General features: G+C 36.2%; 1 protein-coding gene across 1 annotated transcript; it reads right to left on the minus strand.

Annotated features, from left to right (window-relative positions):
* Window positions 1-288: 288 nt before the first annotated feature.
* On the minus strand, window positions 289-15,381 carry LOC148807617 (vasoactive intestinal polypeptide receptor 1-like; the record flags this gene model as incomplete). The annotated part of the gene is made up of 6 exons (XM_088909502.1): window positions 15,187-15,381; window positions 11,377-11,474; window positions 7,287-7,419; window positions 4,036-4,189; window positions 489-549; window positions 289-358 (listed from the first exon to the last, which is right to left on the minus strand). Coding segments are annotated over exons 1-6 (711 nt in total), but the record flags the coding sequence as incomplete, so codon positions are not given.
* Between the last annotated feature and the right edge of the window lie 508 nt (window positions 15,382-15,889).

The following is a 15,889-nucleotide window of genomic DNA, read 5'->3' on the forward strand; positions in this document are numbered from 1 at the left end:
ATCTTGCGTCATACTGAGCGACGTCACCTGCGGTACGTGTCTGTAACGCGCACTTTGAATGGCTGCATCTGTAACATGGTATTGACACATACTGTATCTTTTAAGTGGGAAGCTACAGTATATGAATTCTAGTGACAGAAATATTCTCAATAGCAAAACAGTGTTTTCAAATTGTTGATTTGGGAAAAGATCTACTTTATATACACAAGGTGAAAATACCTTTCATATTTCTGAAGAAATGTATTATTATTAAGGTAATCATAAGCACCATGAAAACACCATACTTACAGCAATAGACACTACAATTGGACCTTTAATAATCCACCAGTAGGGAGAATTTTCAGTAATGTCCCAACATCTATTAAAAATATTGAAAATAAGATGAAACATACAAAAGCTATGCATTCACTAATTATGAAAACATACAGTAGGAGATGCTTTGTCATTTAATTATATATATATATGTATAAATAATAATAAGTACTTACTCTGTATCTTCAAAATAAATCCTCGACACTATCCAAATAATTATAAAAATTGTTGGAACTCCTAAAAACAAACAACAGTACGAAAAATCTTTTAAAAAAATATCACACATTGATAATGTTTAGATCATCATATTGAGTGAACTGATAAAATACAGTAAGTCAAGTTAAAAAATACATTTAGTAAGATAGAAAATAACCAAGCACAATTAATAATTCAGAGAGTATTGAAGATGATTGACAAAAATATTTTGTTTTGAAGAAAATGTGAAAATATAATGCCTCTCTTCTAGAAAAAGGACTGTACATTCACGTAAAGTTTATGTACTGCACATTTATGGGGTTCTTGGGGAATTGAAACAAAGAAACAGATACTGAAAAAAAAAATCATACAGTGAACATAACATGGCAGGAGCATAGGAAAATGAAACTTGAAGAAAAATCCAGTTAATAAAGTACAGTAAATGTCAAATAAATAAGGTCTAATTTGAACATGTCTGAAATACAGAAAAGTGTTTATCCAGGTATAAACACTTCCGCCCTCTTTTCTGATCGCCCTATCATCTCATATCGCCGACCACCTAATCTGCGTAACCTCCTTGTTCACAGCTCCCTTGACCGCCCTAAACAACCATCCACACCTGGCACTTTTCCTTGCAACAGAACTCGCTGTATCACCTGCAAGTACACAGCCACCACCACACTCATTCAAGGCCCCTCAGGACAATTCCGGATCACCCAGACAGCATCTTGTACCTCCAGCAACCTTATTTACTGTATCTCTTGCAGTAAATGCCCAGCCATCTACATTGGAGAAACAGGAAGGAGACTCGGAGACCGTTTCAGAGAACACGTCAGGGCTGTGAAGATTAAAGATCTCTCCAAGCCCATTGTTTCTCATTTCACCTCTGACGGCCACGACCACTCTAATCTCTCCGTCTGTGTTCTCAAAGACGGTTTTCCGAACTCATACATCAGAAAGACCACCGAAACTAAAATTATTCTGCAGCTAGGATCACACATTCTCCCTTCCCTTAACGACAGACTAATGTTCTTTTAAATTTTCTCCATTCATTGGAAGTTTCATTTCACACCTCTTTGCACCCATTCTGACTTCACACCTCTTGATTGGCCTCTCTTTCTGTCCCCTACTCCCGCCTCTCACTCCTCCTCCCTCCCAACCTTTGTTCTCCTGGTACTTTACCTTTGCCTACTGCCCTGTCTCTCTCACACCTGAAGAAGGCTCCACGGCCGAAACGTTGTGTTCTCTTTCTTCTTTTTTTCAGCATGGAATAAACCTATTACTTGTTCCTTTGCAGCCTACGCATGCTGACGCAGCTACCCACCTGAACTACTTTATCCAGGTATTACTACCAAAGCATTAGATGCAGACATAAAGAATGATGCTGATGACAACTACAATTACGTAGTTTCACTGTGATATGGTTTGTGTTGGACTGTACTTCCCATCTATTCCCTGTAATTCAACTTTAAAATTGTTCTAGTTTCAAATTAGGCAGCAAGATAGTGATATTTTTAGTACTTCTGCCTCACAGTGCCGGGGTTCTGGCTTCATTTCCTGGGTTTCTATGTGTTGAGATTTTGTATGTTCTTCCCATGTTAGCGTGGGTGCTTTAGTTTTCTCTCATAGTCAAATGACATACTGGTAGGCTGGCTTCTGCGAAAATTGGCCCTGGTGTGAGTGCATGTTTGTGTCTGTGATGGGCTGGCATCCCATCCAGGGTATATTGCTTGCCAGGATAGGCTCCTACTGCCCTGCGACCCTGTATGTACGAGGCTTATTATATTTTTATTTCTATATTGTTGATCACTGAATTTTACCTATAGACACTTTCAGGATTCTTTGAGTAACTGGTTAATGTCATTTAATAATATGATAAGGAAAGTTATGAATGAAAATATATTTTGTTCATCTTTGTTTAACTGGCTACTATTTCTGAAGATTTTTGATAAAAACAAAATATGAAACTTTGTCTCAAATTATTATATTTTTTATTAATTTTATTATATTTAGATTGGCATTCATAAAGCTTTGGTTTATGTAATGCAGAGATGTATTTTTTTTTTACTTTAATAGCTAGGTCTTTCTAGCAAATTACTAGGGTTCACATTTAAAAGGTTCAAAATAGAGAAAAGATTAAACATATAAAGTCAATCTTATTTTGCCTTTAACCGTACCTGCCAGAATTATGCTGGATTTAGAACATTTCAGGAACAAAATTAGTTCTTTCTGCTTTGTAAAAAATGTAATTCTGTACTACAGTATTTAAGAGAATCCTTCACGTTGCTTGCTTATTGTACATTTTCTAAGAAGCTATTCATTCAAAATAAAACTATAAAGCACTTCATAGGTAATGGGGACTCCCCTCCACCACCACTTATGTGTAGCACGCACTTGGTTGATGTGATGGGAGCCAAAGTGTGCCAGTCAGTACACATGAGCTGTCAGTGGGAAATAGAACAGTGTAATGAAGCCAATTCATAGATGGGGATTATTAGGAGGCCATGGTAAAAAGGAGGAAACATTTACCAGGACACCAAAGGACGCTTTACATATTCTATAAAATATTGCATTATATTTTTAAATGCCATTTGTGAGATTCATACAGTTTACTTATAAGTTACAACTCAATAGGAAAGGAGAAGCCGAACTTCATTGTCACAAGTGGATCTTGTTAATTTTGCTTGCAGTGCATTAATAATGAATATGAAATAAAACTACTTGTAATTCAGGAACATGAGAGAAACAAATGACCACATTAATTCCTAAGAGTTTCTAGGTTCAAATGAGTAAGATTACGAATAATTAATCTTTTTAGTTCAGATTTAGAGATTTAATAAGATGTGATCTGATATCCTGATGAGGTACACATTGTAAATATAACACCATTCAACTTTATACTAATTCTCTTAGTTAGTATATTAACTATATTAACAGCTATTCAAATTTAGCTATTAAGGAAAATTGCTAAATTCATTATTCAGTTCTTAAAGTCTCACAACACATCTAAGAAGCAGCATGAAAAGCAATTTGCAAACATCAAATGTGTATAAGCTGTGTGACTAATGTGTAATGTAATAAGTATACAGTTATCAATGAATCTACTATCTAATGCTGAATTTAAATATTGTGATACATATTACAAATTATTTTAAAACTGTGTGATTTTACATAAAAATGTGTAACTTGTATCTTTACAAAAATGTGTACCTTGATAACAATGACAATTTAATGAAATACATTTAGTTCAATGAACATTCAGTACCTTACAGTACAGTACATCTTCTTTTCTGTTATCTGTACACAATATATTAAAGTGTCACAAACTGGTCATGTGTATTCAAACATGTGAATAGCACACACCAACATATATACAATATATAATAATGCAAAGACACCCTGTGGGTGCACATGGTTACAGGATTGTGTTTTTACTTTGCCAGTGAATCCAGACATTTTGGCCTGAACATTTCAGTGCACAAATATTCTTAACAAAATATTTTCCAAAGATTATTTTGGAGCACTTACCCCAGCCGAGCAAGATGAACAACCAGAGGCATTTTTTTCCTTGATAAAAAGATGACAATTGAAGCCAGTTGAGATACAATGCCTCAACCAGTAGCCAGAAGAAATTGGCCATAACACAGTAATGGCAAAACACCACAGATGCTTTACAGCCCATCTGAGAAAAGAGGGAAGTTTCCTTTAGATATTGGTCAGTTTTCAACATTTTTTCATGCTGGTAACTGCCTATTTTTCAGGTGTCAAGAACCAATTTCATTCTGTTGTAAACACTGTCACACCACCTGAACAATTTCCAAATGCTATTTCAAACATGAAATCTCTGCACAGAAACCAAGAAAAAAATGTGTGTTAAGCGAGTTTAGAAATGAAAAATGAACACCCTATTCTACCATAAGAGCAGTGAATGCTTGGAATAAATCATATTTTTGAATTCGATTCACTGCTCCCCTTCATGTAAGTATGCTTTGATTAATTACATTCTCACATGAAATGCCACAGTACTGCCTGAATGTCCTGCTACTCAGGGAGGTGTTGTCACTACTTTTGGGTTCTTTCCAGGGACCTCATGGTCAGTCTGCAACATACTGTATGATTTCAAAGGCACAGCTTCAAGAAAAAGCAATGTTTAGGTCCTGTCATGGCTAGAGCCATTTCTAGGACCAACATGCCAATGGTAGCAACAGGCAACAACTCTGTCCTGCTAATTTTGCTAACCAGCTGGTTGACGCAACACAGTGAGAAATGAACCACTGCAGTTCCTTCCCAGGCTATGCCAAAATTGCCCAATACTGAGGAACTGAATAACACAGCTCTATTACATAGGACTTGTAATCCATGTCTCCTGTCAGACCTGCATAAAATATTCATCTAGTATGTTTACTATTTGTCTATTACTGTACTAATTGTCTAATATTAATTAAAAATTATTTCAAGCACTATTCATTTAAGTTTTTACGTTTTTTTGCTATTTTAGTACAGTTGAGTATGTCAATTTTCAATTATTTTTGTTTAGATGCAACACGTTAAGCCTCAGATTACTAACCTGTTATACAGTTCAGATCTATCTGTCTAGAACTTTAAACTGAAGAAACTCATTCTTGTGATTGCAGCACTAGACAGTTGCCAAATGACATGTAGACACCTGGAGCAGTACACCAGGATAAATACTCAAGGAATAAACTATTACAAAATAGTAAAAAGCGATATAAAAACTCATATTCCCAAACAATTTACATTTTCTTTTTTAGGGTTTTAATAAAACTACTAATATCAACCCTTTATGCAGCTACTTGTTTGTCTGCATATAGAATACTATTTAAACCGCAAAATGAGAAAATTATTTTTATAGGTCTACAAAGATTGCTGCAATCTGTTATTCAGAACTAAATGAATATCAACCATTATTAAGATTTCATTGCCTTTACTGTCAGTCCATTTTAAAATAAAACAATATGTGGCAAATTAATTTTCTGAATGAAAAAGTGAATCATGCATAAAGTCAATTACACTGCAATAATAAGGTTCTTTTTATGAAGAATTCTTCGTGGATGTATAAAAAGTGTTTCGGTAGCTTGGTCAAATTCTAATTAATGCAACAAGATAATGAAAGCAAAGGGATATCGTACTAAATATTTTAATGTTTGGCTTTAATTTGGTGGCACAGTGGTGAATATTGCTGCTTCAGACTGCTAGGGCCCTGGGTGCTATGTTCACATGGGTTTCCTCTGGGCGTTCCCATTTCCTCCCACAGTTCAAAGCAAAAGTAAGCAACCGTTTATTTACAGTATTTATTATCTGTGCAGAGGTGGAATGTATGACTGAGAAAAGTGTGGAGAGAAATCCAAGGCCACACAATGATTTAATAATGGAAATCGAGCATGATGAAAACCCTGAGGCAGTCCATTTGCTACATCTGAATGGATAAGGACAGATTCCACATGGAACCCCCAAAATAAGAAAAACAGCGGTAAAATCAATCAATCAAATTTCATAATCCTGGGGACAAATAGGAATCCTGTGTGCTTGAGTGGCAGTGGGTAGAGGTTTGTTGGGGGAAGGGGTTGTCACAGGGGATGGCGCAGGTTGAGAATGAGGAATCCAGGCCAGACGAAGACTGATGCTATTTGCTTACGCCCTTGATGTTAACAATGAAGAGAGGCTGGGGCCACAGGTGAAGTGGTTTTGATGCTCGACCAGAAACATACAAAAAGACAGAGTCTGACAAAGGTAAGGTCAAGCAATATTGAATGCATGAGACAGCATTGAGTCTCTGAAAACTAAAACCCTAAATGCAAGAAATATAAGAGGTGCTCAGCAGGAGAAATATTTATGTATAAGAAAGCATAAATACAGTATGAGATCGCATTTTCACTTTCTTCCAAACTTACAGATTATTTAACAATTCTATTTAAATTCTATTCTGCTGCATACATGATTTTGCAGATATGAGATTAACAGACACAAGAGTGTAGTCTCTCAGAACAGCAGAGACTCTTCATGATTCTTGGTAATTTTACTAGCCCTAGCCTGTGGACATTTCGCATTTCACATCGTACAGTCAAATGTATATACAGTACAAAGCTCAACATCAAATTGAAAACCTACAATACATTTTTAGTTGCTTTCACTGTGCTATTCTTAAATTATCATTTTTAAATAAAATACCAGCATTTTTCAAAAATGAATCCTTGTTCATAGTTTATGTGTCTAAAATCTCACATATTTCACATCAGTAAGGTCCACTGAGAATACAGATAACAGATAATACAGTATACAGTCAACTAATTGAACGCATGTAAACATCAAATATATCCAAGTTTTGCCACTCACAACTGTCCACACTAAAGTATTTACAAGCCTCTTGTAATCCCTAACCTGAAGCAGAGATATTTTCTTTTGTCCCACCATCTTCAGTCTGCAGATAAAAAGCAATTTTCAAAATTACAGCCCTTTATGCAATGCAGTGCAATGCAGTGGAAATGACATCAAAAGAGTTAATTAGATCCTTTTTTTCCATACAAAGTAAAAAAAAAAGGATTCAATCTGTTTTCAATTTAAGCAGACATTTTATTACCTGTATCTTTAGATACTGAAGACCTAGAATTCAAAAAGAGGAAGAAGATTTTGAGAAAGAAACACATCAAACAGGATGTGGCCACAGGTGAACTGAATTGTATTTTACAGAAAAAGCAGTCCTACATACTGTATAAACATGTCATGCAAAAAGAAATCCATAAGGCACAGCATTAACTTACAGTTGAAAGAGTACAATGATTGGTTTCTTCATTTGAAAACAGAATGGCATCCTTAATGAAAACTGCCACAGCTCTCAGGATAAAGGTGACAAAGAGTTGGATGTGAATATAATTTCTTGCACAGTGAAGCCTCCTGTAAATTGATAACAATAAAAAACTGGTAAATTGGTCTTTTCACAAAAATGTGAAAGAAAAAAAATAAATTGAAATGTATATTTATTTTCCCATCAAACTTTGTGAAAGATTTTTATAAGAAAAACAGAAAGATATTTTTCTATTTTAAAAGGTAAAATATTTCTTAGAGAAGTCAGTATTGTGCAGTCCCAAAATCTGACTCATAAAACTGTAAATGAGGCATGTTTTCAACATGTTACTCAACTCCTCATACATTTCTTAAACAAAAAATGTGTCTTATGAAAATAATGAAAAAGATGATAATTTTATCCTTAAAATAAAAAATATATATTTTTGTTTTCTCACTGATGATTCAAGGATTATATAAATAACACTTGTAAATCTGCTCTGTCTTGGCTGAGATTCATTCAAAGCTGGTCAAGGGCTCAGACACAGTAACAGTCCCCAGACAGCACCAAACTTTGCTACGCTAATAGACTGCATCTTCTACTATGTCAGACGTCTGCACTGTTTGGTTTAAGGGTAAGAGAGATGTCACTCCTTTAACCTGTTCGCTGTCCTGTTACATATACTGTACACTATACAGGAAGCAAGTGGAAAATCATACAGATTCTAAAACCCACAAATCTGAAAACAGGTCCATCAGAGTGAGATATTTTCAAAAATAGAGGAAGCCTAATAGCATATGATTATAATATTTGAAATGACTAATTAAAAATGTCTTTTAGGTCACTTTGTTAGCATGTTATCATCATATGAATATGCATTGAAAGTGTGTTCCATTTATGTTCTGCTCATGTCACAGTTAAGCACTCTAGTACCTCCATTGTTTTCTGACATCTCCCATTCACTTTGAGCGACAGCACCTTGTGATTTATAAATCATGTTGTGTTGCAGCCCCTTTATACACACAGAGTTCAAATGTTGCATTTGTTTTTGTGATGATATTTGTTATGATGCAGCCATTTGTAGCAGCGCTGCAGCAAGTTGAAAGTTGGGGATCCAAGAAGAGAGCTCCAAGGGAACCCAGAAAGATGAGCAAAGAAGAAGAGGAGAAATAATTGAACAGGCATGCAGGTTTGATAATTAAAGGCTGCTGATCACAGTCTGTGAAGAAGAGGGCGGAGAAAGTTCACCTGGATATAACAAAGTAAATAACCAGTTCTAAAGTAGATCCGGCAGAGAAGTGGGGTCCCAAGGTACTGGAAAAGGTTTTCTAGATGAAGGCTGTTCTTAGTTGGAATAATGCTTGAAGAATAGTATGTTAGGATAGCACGGTGTTAGGATAGCAGCACCATTCGTCTCCATTTTAATTTCCATTTTCATAATAATGGAAAGGCTAAACTGCTGCTTGTCCATACAAATGCCAGGAAGGTTTGGACTTTGGGTCCTCCAGACCCTTTGGTGGACCATGCAAGGGAGACTATTCTTTTATAATGAAGGCAGTGGCAAGAAATCTTTAGGGCATTACTCTGCTAGTTTCTATTGCTAAGGAATTGCTAAGGTTATAAGGGAAGCCATAGTGAAGGAGCATTGGTTATTGGATGTCTAGGAAAAAGAAGCCTGTCTTAGTGAGGTTACTGAAGGAATTCCATAAATAGGAGTTGATAAATGTGGATATAAAATGGGTTATGGTTTATAGTGGCATGGTTTACTGTTTATGGTTTGAAAGAGACATGCCCAACCTCCCATATGACTCAGTGAAGCTGGACTCACTAAAGGTTGGATGTCTGGTCCTGAAGGTACTGTATAGTCAGTGTCATTGATTAGGATTTGAAAACTTGGGTTAGGGTCTCTCCATGAAGCTAAACCCCAGGACCAGAGAAAAAAAAAGTGCTGGAAGTCACCTAAATGCCACATTTACAATTCTTGCAGCTGGGAACCTAGCCTGGGACCAACAGGTGGATGGTTGCCATGGCGCTCAATGCTGGTAACGAGCAGAGACCGCTACAATCACCATACATAATTTTAAGTATTGTTAAGAGAAATAGGGAAGGACAAAATAGTCTTGAACTATTGATTCCAAAAAGAAAGTCAACAAGAGAGCAGAAACTGGGATTCTTGGGTGACTGTCCCTAGAAATAGAAGAGCAGGTGCTGTCTGTTAAAATCCTTACTTAAAGTATGGTACTTAAAAATATTATAATATTTTTGAAACCTGACACCAAAACATATTTTCTCTATGTATGTAAACATAGATATATTTTTTTTAAAGTAACAATTTGTTGTATGTGGATATGTTTTCCCAAAATTAGCCTTTTCAATGCTTTATTCTTCCATTTATGTTTTATATTATATAGAAATTGGATCATTTAATTCATTCGTGGAAACTAAAAGAGTATAATTTAATCTTATACGAGAGCAATAATACTTCTGACATCATTTAGATAACATCATTATTCTCCATAGTCTGGTTACATGCTGATTATTTGTAGTATAAATTCAAGATAAAACTCCAGCATAATGTTACAATGTTAAAAACAAAATCAAGTTTAAATGAATCTTTCAGATGCTTCTTGGGAGAAAAAAAATCTCTTCCAGTTTTTTTTAAAGGAATGACAGTTCTTAATGCATCATCATCTCAAATGGCAATTATTGACTCAAATGAAATTTAACTTGTTCCATTGTGGTCTTTCTTGAAACAGTCTGCCCTTTGAATTAGACCAGATAAATTAATAACAACACGCCCATGCAGCTATTTTTGAGTTTCTGATATATTACACTGTACTTATACAGTATATACAGGATCAACAATCAACCTGAATAATCTGTTACATGGGAATGTGACAGCAGCCTTGCATAAAACCTTTACTCAAAACTCCAAAAATTCTTGGCAGATGGTGAGGTGTTTTATTTTTATGGTTTGTCTTTATGAGTAGATTGGATTCTTTTCCCAAAATTATTTAAATGTTTGCAAATGAAACTTTAGAATGGACAGTATTTATCCATGCTGAATAACACTGTCCCTTCTTTTTGTGTAGATTGTCATGTAATCATAATATGCCGACACAAACCATTGATCAGTTTACAAAAATATGATCACAACTTGTCATACCATAAATAATCCAGGTTTCAGAGTGTCTAAGGTTGTTTTTTGAAGACGAATAGTGTTACAGCATTGAAATCGATATGCTGTAGATCGATTGCATTAGTGACAGAAACCCAACATAATCAAATGCATAATAAAACCAAAAATATTACTGTGGCAAGCAGGACATTAAAGGAACTATAATAACAGCCATTCTTGCCACTAGAGGCCTCTCTTCCTTGTAAATAGGCTTACATGTTCAATTGCAATGAACTGAAAGCAGTGTACTTACTGTAATTCAACCTATATATTCCCAAATCAACTAGTCAGCAACTTATTATGCAATTAAATCCAAAGGTTTGCTGCAATTGACCCACCAAGTGGTGATTTTTTAATTAATTTGTTTAAATTTGTTTGACAATTTGTTTGTCTAAAAAGGGGTTGCATGGGTTAAGTAAGAACTTGCTTTACAGTTATAGTTGTTCATTACAGAGGAAACAGGAAACGTTTTGCTGCCATGTTGAAATTGCTTAATACCCTTTCATGTTATATAAATATACTCGGAGAATTTATTAAAACCAAACAGAAAAATGAATAATAAAATGTTAATGGGTTATGCTCAGAAGTGATTGCAATTGGTTTTTGTGTTGTAATTTAAACAAGTGTTAAATAGTAATATTTCCATTCATAGTTGTTTCAATGATACTTTCTAGGTTTACCCATAGCATGACTGCCATTGTCAATGACACTGAAGTTATATCAGGTAAAATGACTTATTGTCCTTTTAGCAAATTAGGAAGATATTATCATTGGATATAAGTTACCTTATGTTATGAATGAACAGAAATAATGGATAAACTATAAACATCATCTATTGATATTTTGAATAAAAAACATTATTTATTTTCGCATGATGTGAGTGATGTACCTGAATAGGAGTAAGATTACAACAGCAACTGTGAGAGTGATAACAGAAGCTCCATATCCAACTGTATAAATCAGCTTCACTGTAGCAAAATAAGATTCCTGCAACACAGAGAAAGATCATACAACATAAAAACGTAATACAGATGCAGCCTTTCAAAACAAGCGGGCAATACTGCATTATTTTGTGGTGCGCTTTACGCAGTCTACCGCGAGTTACCGTAAATTCTCTTATAGTACCGCAAAGAAAATAATAGTATCCGGAATTTCCGCAAGGTGGAGCTAATAAAGCTCAACCTCTCATGTTTGTGCTGTCGCCATCAAAGTCTTTAACGAAGATATTACTTATAGTATTAATAATAAATGACCTTGGACAAGCTGTAAACTCAAAGTATTGCCCTGGTCCACATTCTTTTTTTCATTGACCGTCTTTGTAAAAGTAACACCACAGCATTTCGCAATCATGCATTTGTTTCCAATCATGCAAAGTACAGTAATTTTTGAGAATCTCCGATTCACCATGCCTTTCACATGCTCATAAAAGAGATTGATTTAGGAACATAAATATATTACTGTATGCAAACTGTACTGTATACAGTATGTATATGTATATTTAATGTCTTTACTGTGCCCATTTAATTATTGAAGATTTATATGGAATTTTACCACTGAAGGGAAATCTTAGTAGCTGAGCATAAAAAGAATAGGAGCATACTGTAATGCGTGTGAAGCCCATAAACAATATTAATTTTGGAACATAAACATACAGTATATGGCTGGTCTCGGTACTTTAAAGAAAACATACACACCAGTATTCCATTTCTCCCTAAACATTTTAAGCATCGAAGTCTTTAACTAACGTGATACCGGAGTCAACAAGCATACTTTTAGAATTTGATTAAAAGGGAATATAATATGGAATCGCGTATCTAAAGAAATTAATAACGATATAATTATATTAATGTTCCGCAACACATTTAAATCTTAAATTAGACATTTAAATCTTTCTATGACCGACCAACGCACCATGAGTGCCCCTGTCAGTCAACCAATCACGTACCGCGGTATTTTGCATCGTGACGCACGAGGCCGTAGCCAATTACCTCCGGTACGTGTCTGTGCCACGCACTTTGAATGGCTGCATCTGTACTGTGAATAACAAGTATAATTTTTAATGTTTACACTTGATGTATAATGTTTAATGTTCTAACAAGAACCTTATTGCTGAACAGAAAAAAGGATTTCTAACTTGTTCATAGATGTTTCATGACATTAATGAATTATAAAAGTAGAAATGGTCTGATTAACATTTCATCCATCCACTTTTTAACCACTTTATCCAGTACAGGGTGGCAGGGCAGCAAGAGCCTATCCTAGCAAGCAATGGCAGTAAAACCAGTCCATTGCCAGTCCATCACAGGACACATACAGACAAATACAGACACACTCAATTGAACCCAGGTAGGAATGCTCACCACTGCACCATCATGCCACCCCTGATTAATATTATAACCATTTTTAAAAAAAAACAGCAGATTACATTACAGATTCATAAAATTATAAACAATCTACGAATCTACAAAAAACAGCTTTATTGTTTATAAATTAAGAATACATAAACTATTTATTTAAATTAAATACATTCCTAAACTGGCCAGCAGCCATATTACTCTGCAGCTTTCAACTAGCTACCTCCTGAAGCTAAGTAGGGTTGAGCCTGGTCAGTACCTGGATGGGAGACCTCTTGGGAAGCTATGGTTACTGCTGGAAGTGGTGTTAGTGGGACCAGTGGGGAGGCACCCACCCTGTGGTGGTCTGTGTGGGTCCTAATGCCCTGGTATAGTGGCGAGGACACTATACTGTAGTGGGCATTGTCTTTCAGATGACACGTTAAACCGAGGTCCTGACTCTCAGTGGTCGTTAAAGATCTCCAGGCATTTCTCGAAAAGAGTAAGGAGTTATTCCCATAAAGACAAAACTGGGCTGATTTAGATTTTGAGACCTGAGTTGGAATGAAATCCTACAGAAACAGGAGTGCCTACCTCTGATGTAAAGTATTGTGCATCTTGTACACAGTATTTTTGCAAATACTGCACTATTTGTGTTTACCCATACTGTACAAAAGGTAATGGCATTAATTTGAATAGTTATAATCTAATATGCAAAAAACTAAATTGATGTATAATTCATCAATTCATCCAATGTCTAAGACCATAATTACAATGGTACAACTGTAACATTCATATTATTCGGAATGTGCACACAGGCACCCATTTGAGGCTGAGACAGCTCCTGATTTACTGTCATGCCCTCTACAGCTAGAGGGTGCTCCTACTCTGTCCTGTTCCTAGTTTCCCTGTGCTTTGCTTGTCCTTCCAGTGTATCTTTGTCTAGGGCTATATATTTTCAGGTCACTCTTTCCTCCTCACTCAGCATTAAGGGTTCAGATGTCTTGAGTCCTGCTTAGCACCAGGTCGTCTCCTCCGCGGCTTGAGGGCATAGGTTTCTTCCCGACATCGTCTGACCTGCTGAGCCCGAACTAACCCCCGTTTTGCCACTACGTATAGGGTCTTTTTTGCTCTCCTGCCATTCCACGACATGCCCTTTCCGACATCCGTGACATTTAAATTGTCTTTCTCCATTCACATCAATATTAAAAACATCATATTATAATCTTTGCTAACTGCATTCTACTATGTTTAGCACATTTACTTGTTATTCACCTACTTTTTGGCTATTATGAAAACTTTCATTGATATGAATAAATTAGGCTAGATTGACCCTTCCATTGAATAGTGTACCCCAAAGTATGGTTTAACCTATGGTGAAACATTTCAAATATCTCGGAGTTGAGACTCAAATAACTATGTATCACATAATTTGAATGATTGTCTTAGAAATACTGAGGGAGATTATGTTTGCAGGCATATGTCCCCCAAAGGAGGGTAGATTTACATTGGATGTTGCATTGAATAATTCATAAATCTGTGTGGGAGGGAAAGCATCCATATTTTGGGAAGGTTTCTTTTTAATCCATTCCTTCAGTTGACATTTTGAACTGGTATATTTAAGAATCCACGAGTTTATATACTGTATATTAGTATATATATACACACTAGTATATATGTATAACTTATTCTATTAAACAAACAAAAGGAAACAAAAATCAACAATAAAAATGTTAATACTGGTTTCTTATTAACTACATGTTAATAAGAAAATAACCTCAAGTTTTCTATTTTGATTAAAGTAGCACAGGAACAGCTTTTCTTGAGGAATCGCTTTTCCACTTCACTGCACTCAGTTACTGAAATTGTAATTCTGAATGCCTGCTTCATGCCATTGCACCCACTACTATCACTATACTGTATATGGCATGCCTTCTAAGTGAAGGCTGAAAGGTGTTGGATTGGCAGTAACTAATAATCCCTTGATAAAGTTCAATGCATTACAGAATAAATTTCCATTTAAAACAAGACACTAGAATCAATAGATGTCAAAGAGATTACAATCAAATTGTTACTTTACATACTTAGCATCAAAATATATTAATTATAACAGCAACATATTCACTTAAATTATTATCAGGAAAATAGAAAAATAATTGTTGCAGCAGTTGTGCAGGCATTTTCCCTAATTTGTTGTGGTTTCTGTCCCATTCATCTTGTAAATTTTGGATAAGCATTATGTCAAGCCGTCTACATCTAGAGGGCGCTCCTACTCTGTCCTGTTCTTAGTTTCCCTGTGCTTTACTTGTCCTTCCGGTGTGTCTTTGTGTGAGGCTATATATTTCCGGGTCACTCTTTGTTCCTGCCTCAGCATTGAAGATTCGGATGTCTTGAGACCTGCCTAGCACCAGATCGTCTCCACCACAGCCTGACGGAATAGGTTTCTTCCCAACATCGTCTGACCTCCTGAGCCCTTTTGCCACTACACATAGGGTCTCTATGTCACGACTGAAAACCCCTCCTCTTAAGGAGGCTCCAGCCCTTCCTTGTTTTATACTCATCTCCCACACCTGCCTCTGGTTCCAGCCCCCCGTGCTATATAAGCCAGACGTTCCTGCCTATCGGGGCTCAGCTTTGGAAGATGGACGCCCAGAAGCCCGCCTACCCGTGAGTTCAGAAGCGACTCGACGGCATAGGCTTCAACACGGCGTCCTGATCTACTGAGTCTGGGATTAGGGAGCGTCTGGTCCCGTTACCTCCTTTTTATTCCCCCGACCCTCCGCCTGATCCCACTCCGGCTTTTAACTTTGTTTGTCTGTCAGAATGGATTACCCAGTCTTGGACATTTGCTTCACTCTTGGATTTGCCTCGGACACCCTTGGACTGTTTGCCTTGGCCACACCTCCCCCAAACACCAGTGCACCATAGACACATCCCCTGTTTTACTTCCAGCCCCCTTGCATGCCTTTTTCCCTGTTTTTTTTTTCACTCCCCCAGGATTGTGTAGTCTGCACAGAGTCCTGAAAGAACACTTCATGACACTCTACTGCTCTCCTGGTCATTCCACGG

The sequence above is a fragment of the Atractosteus spatula genome, unplaced genomic scaffold (assembly GCF_055471065.1).
Source record: "Atractosteus spatula isolate fAtrSpa1 unplaced genomic scaffold, fAtrSpa1.hap1 Scaffold_275, whole genome shotgun sequence".
NCBI classification, from domain to species: domain Eukaryota; kingdom Metazoa; phylum Chordata; class Actinopteri; order Semionotiformes; family Lepisosteidae; genus Atractosteus; species Atractosteus spatula.